The sequence below is a fragment of the Cavia porcellus genome, unplaced genomic scaffold, assembly GCF_034190915.1.
Source record: "Cavia porcellus strain 051 isolate PalLab524CR breed Dunkin Hartley unplaced genomic scaffold, mCavPor4.1 scaffold_3, whole genome shotgun sequence".
Taxonomy (NCBI): Eukaryota; Metazoa; Chordata; class Mammalia; order Rodentia; family Caviidae; genus Cavia; species Cavia porcellus.
In genome coordinates this window covers 81404284-81409539 of record NW_026947486.1, presented here as the reverse complement: position 1 = coordinate 81409539, position 5256 = coordinate 81404284, and the positions used below count along the sequence as shown (strand labels likewise).

The window sequence follows — 5256 nt, the reverse complement described above, 5'->3', positions numbered from 1 at the left end:
CTATGGAGAGAGCTACAGAATCGACAAACGGTGTTGGCAACAAAAACAACAGCAACAGAACAACAACACTCCAAGCAGAGTTGGCCTCTTCAAAAAAGACAGCATCCTAGAGAAGCTATTCCTCCTTCTCAATGACAATGTGGTCCTGGGAATCAGGTGGCGCATTCCTGAGCAAGACTTCCCTCTGAGCTTTCCAGTATTTGGCTCTCCGATTCTTAAACCAAACCTGAGGGTAGAGGAGAAAACTGATTGTCTTAGTAGACAGAAAATAAAAATCATTATCATCAAGGAACAAACACACCATATAACTTCCTATGGCACTGATACTTAGATTGCAGGAGGCAAGCTGTACTGTATGGTACACTCAGCAAAGCAGATTGTGTCCTGCAATCTACTTTCTTAAGACTGGAACAGCTTAGAGGACTGAGGGTGGACATCAGAGGGGGACCACAGGCCCAGGCTGCACGGGGCCTTGAGTTCCTTCTGAAGCTCAGGAAATGAAACTAACTGTAGGAACATAATCCTACTTCTTCTTTCACATCCTTAGTGAGCATTAGCTATGTTCCCTGCTCAGGGACAGCCTAGAAGGTCTCCTGGGTCCTTCCCACCTCACTCACCCTGAATGCTTTCTTCCATGGGTGGGATGCAGTCCCAGGTGAAAATTGCTCCAGGACCTGATGTGAGCTCAAGGCATCCTAATCAGATGAAGCAATGTAACATCCTGACTGCTGACCTGATGCCGCCCAGCTGACTCCTGCTCCACCTCACAAGGGAGAGCTCCACTAAGTGTGTGGGCTTTAGCATGTTACCCAGTGTCTGTAGATAAAGTCCAAAGCAGGAAAGAACTCCAGGTTGGAAAATCCCACCTTCAAGGAGAAGTAAAGTGCCGGCAGGATGGAATATGTGGGGCTCCTTGATAGTGGAACCATTCAAGGAAAGATGAGGACTCTTCATCCTCCGTAGCCAATTGACTGCTGCAGGTAGTCAGTGGGACAGGGATCATGGAAGATGCTTGACTTTTAGCCTGTCAAGTAAGGCAACTTGACCACTTTACTCTGGATGTCCTCTCAGACTCCCAGTACTGGACGATTCCCGAGGACTTAACTGTTTGTGAAGCTCCCACACTTCAAGCTATAATGACACAAGGGACCTGCTATTCCTGCCTCACACCAGGTTCCCCACTGGAATACACCTCTCAAGAAGCCCATAGCAGCAGAACTGCTTTTCAAATTATGCAAAGTGTCCACTGGTGCCATCTGCATCTAAAAAGCAGCACCTACAGCACACTGTCCCAGGTAAGCTGACATCAGGTCAGTGTCTGGAGCCTGGCTTCCTATCAGATCTATCAATCTGTACAGGAGAAGTGGGATCACGCAAAAGGTTCTTGGAAACTGCATGCTGCAGAGACTGGACTCACTGAGAATTTTTCCCTCCTTCACTTGGTTGGTGTGGCTCTTGTTCCCTCAGGACTCTAGTCAGAGAGGCCCACAGCCAGGGTGGGGAGAAAGTCCCTCCATACCTGAGATCCTCCCAGCTTGGGATTTGTAGGCAGCCCAAGAAAATTCTCCCCACGCACTACTCGCATCTCCCAGGTGAGACAGACTGTGTAGACCAGGCCTGGGCAATGGGATTTCATCGCTGGGTGTCCCGCTATGCTGGGCTGCTTTCTTGGACCCCCTCACCACACGCTCAACCCATTTCCCCACTGCTCTCTGTCATCCACTCAGCAACAGCGCTGCTCATGAGCTCATCCTGATTTTCTCACCCACACCCAGATTTTATGCTGTAGCTACTGTGTTCTTCCATCTCACATAGGTTTCCTCTGACCCCAGGACCTACCCTCATTCTGCTCAGCATTGCCTCAAGCAAGGCAAGCTCCGTGCATTTATGTCCAATTCAAATCAATCCTGAAATGAAGACCACGCCACCAATTGTTCTACAAAACCCACTCCTTCAACCATTATATCCAACAGAAATACCACCCCTCTCCATGCTAAAAATTACTTTCAAAGAAGAATCAATTATGAATTTAGTAACGAATTTTAAGGCATCTTTTGAATGCTCATATGTTTTTCTATCCATGTCATTTTTCTTCAGTTATCCAAACTTGGTACCATAGCACTGTTTTTCCTTATTGCACGCTTCACCTCAATATCTAAAGGCCCCAATCATATACCCTGCTCAATCCTACTTTGTGTATTTGGGGAGTTTCTTCACATGATAATTGTACTGTACGCAGAAAACTTTGAATTGAGAGATTCTAGGTTCAGTGCCCAGCACAAAAAAAAAAAAAATTGAAGGAATGAAGATGCAGCCATCAAATGACTCTTAACACACTCTGTTTACCTGTGTCCTTAGGCTTGGTTTCAAATAGATCCTCACAAAGGAACCCTCCTTTAATCTTGCCTCCCCCTGCACCCATTTGGATACTTTCAACGTCAGACTGAGCCCCAACAAGACTGCATGTAGAAATGCACCCTAAAGCGCACTGGGCCTTCAGTGGGGACAGTCTTGCTTAGAGAATCCAGACATACAGACATTCCTCATTTACCACCTGCGGCTTCTGCATTAGATTAGGTTGTGAAATGAATTGTTCCCTAAGTGTGGAGTTTTTCATGGTATGTACACCATCATATTTAGAAAAAAGGAAAATCTGACATGAGGCTTTTGCTTTTATGTGTGTAACATAAACATGTGTGTTACATGCAGTAACTGATAACAGAACATCTAAACACAGTACCCTCCCAAAATGATCAGCAAACATTACTCTCTACTATTCAAAAGGTGCACTGCAGAAGAACAAAACACTGAATCTCTGTAAAGAAAATTTAGGAAACGGTACCAAAGCCTGACAGGTCATTAGTCCAAGTAGGGTGCCTCAGGAATAAGTACACCCAATTATCATGTAGGCCATTAAATAAGGAGGATCTGCACATATGTTCCTGTATTAAGGCCGTGCGAGATTACACCACTCTGTTTTCGGTGCCCAAATATGTATTTCATTGCTCACACAGAATAAAGCAGGCAGCTTGATGTTTAGCAGTTTCCTTTACAAAAGCATGTTCCCTCTGGTAATGGGAAGGAACTACAAGCCCACGTCTACTCATTTGATTTTCTCTCTACTAGTTCTCTGTAGATTAAATCTGTATGTACAGTAAGTGTGGACAAGAAATAACCCCAGCTTCACAAGGTGCCAGGATAACGATGTCCTGAAGCAGGATGGAGAGTGACTATCCTGCCAGTTGGCTTTCCTTGGATTTACTCACCTTCTCTCTGGATTCAGGCACACACAGGACACTTGCAAACTCAATTCTGTGGAGACAAAAGCACAAAGGTTCCACTTCACTGATCTGGATGAGGCAAGCAGTGTTCTGCATGACTGGAATATCACATGGGCCTCAAAGCAGAAACACAGAATACTATGATTCAGTGATTCCATTTCTGAGGATGCCTCCAAAGCTTTGAAATCTGGATGTTGACAGCTATTTGTCAGGCAAGCTCACAACAGTACTATTCACAAAAGCACCTTCTCCCCAGATGAATGAGAAAAAGTACGTATATATGCAAGGGACTATTAGTTGGCATTTAGAAAGGAACTTCTGACACATCCTGAAGCATGGCTGCACAGTTGGGATAAACGAACTAAAATAATCAGGCACAAAAAACTTAACCGGCTACTGCTGCACCTAGACCCTGTTTCTGGAAAAGTCAATCTCACAGACCAAAACCTACAATCCTCATTGTAAGGAACTGAGGAGAAGAGGTAAACGGGAGGCATTTCCGGTGGATAGTTTGATTTTCTAAGGTGAGGAATGTTCTGGAGATCTGTTTCACAGCAACGTGCACACATCTGACACTGCTGACAACTAAACCATGACATGAAAATACCCAGCACTGCTGACTTCTGTGCTTCACAGTGGTTCTCACAGCACAGTGCTAGTGTGTGCTTCTCATACCACAAAACACAAACAAAAGGAAGTGTAGTGACCGCCAACCAGTTCCCTGCCTGGATTCACATCCGTAATGCAAGACAATTCTGAGCTCGGCCCACACAAGGCGCCATCACACCGCGACACAAGCCAAGCAGGAGAAGAGCCCAGGTGCTCTCAGCTCAAGAGCAGAAAGAGGGCAGCAGGAGAGAGGGAAAGTCACCTGGGAAGCAGCCCATTCCCCCTAAAGCCTGGGTGCTCCCCAAGACAGCTGCTCACCTCCTGAGGACATCTGCGAACCGCTTGTGGTGGAAAGCGGTTTCCAGTTCCTGCGCCTGCCCGTCTCTAAACGGTCGCCGTCTCAGTTGGCGCCCGACTCGATCCCCGGCATCCACAGCATCCTGCGCGGCCAGCTGCAGCTCTTTGGGCTCCTCATCACTGTGATACATGTCAGGGTCGCTGTCACCTCCCTGGCTCACAGGAACCTCTCGGGTCAGGCTGTGGCCATCCTCATCGTCGTCGTCATCTTCATACAGGTGGCACTCGAGGGGCTCCTCCGACACAAATCCCGTAGGTTCTTCACTGAAGTGGCCACCCTCGGCTGCTGCGGAGACATGTGCTGCAGGATCCATGCTGACGTCCTGTTTCCAGAACTCCGGGCTGAGGGAGCGGGCACCACCCTCACGGCGCTTCTCTTCCGTGGCAGCCATTTTCCAAAGTTCCGGAAGCTTCCTCCACCGCAAAAGTGGTTCAACCGCAGTGGATCTTGGGAAAAGCTTTGAGGCGAAGGGGAGGAGCCTGAGGCTGCAATTGGTTACAGGGATGTTGCACTCCATTTAGTGGGCTGCAGCCCTCATGAGCTCTGCTGAGGTTGGGTAATGGCTGACTGGTTACAGCCACACCTCGATGCCTGGGGTAACAGAGTAGTAAAACGTTAAGGCATGTGGCCAGAAAATGGGCCGAGGGATGAAAACCAAGTATGCACAGTGGACATGGGCAGAAGCCCCTGAACTAGCTTAGTGGCCTGGACGGATACCAGAGACAAGTGAGGACGGCACTGGGTGGCCATTCAGGCTCATTAGGAAGTGGAGGGGAAAGGACTAAAACTCACACTGACCCCAGATCTCTTCTGGGAATGCTTGGAGGCTGCCCGTGCCACACCCTTCATACTGTCTGTATCTTACCATCCTGAAATCTTCTCAGTATCTTGTCATAAGTACCTCCATCTCGAAATGTCCCACACACCTGTGTCTTGAGTATGATACTTGCATGGGTGCTAGATGATTGGAATGCTCCAAAACTGAAAACACCAGATGTGCTGACCCTG

At 47.7% G+C, this 5256-nt stretch overlaps 1 protein-coding gene across 1 annotated transcript; it reads right to left on the bottom strand.

Moving 5' to 3' along the window:
* On the bottom strand, positions 1-4645 carry LOC134475365 (rhox homeobox family member 1-like). The gene is made up of 3 exons (XM_063245637.1): positions 4209-4645; positions 3267-3312; positions 1-226 (listed from the first exon to the last, which is right to left on the bottom strand). The coding sequence occupies exons 1-3, from the start codon at positions 4637-4639 to the stop codon at positions 116-118; spliced, it is 588 nt and encodes a 195-aa protein (XP_063101707.1). The 5' UTR covers positions 4640-4645; the 3' UTR covers positions 1-115.
* Between the last annotated feature and the right edge of the window lie 611 nt (positions 4646-5256).

Bases quoted from the DNA above. Each gene is read 5' to 3' on its own strand.
- LOC134475365 (XM_063245637.1), bottom strand. From the start codon at position 4,639: ATGGCTGCCACGGAAGAGAAGCGCCGTGAGGGTGGTGCCCGCTCCCTC. The intron at 3,313-4,208 runs GTGAGCAGCTGT...TTGTCTCCACAG, and splicing joins TTCGCAGATGTCCTCAGGAG to AATTGAGTTTGCAAGTGTCC. The intron at 227-3,266 runs GTGAGTAAATCC...CTCTACCCTCAG, and splicing joins TGCCTGAATCCAGAGAGAAG to GTTTGGTTTAAGAATCGGAG.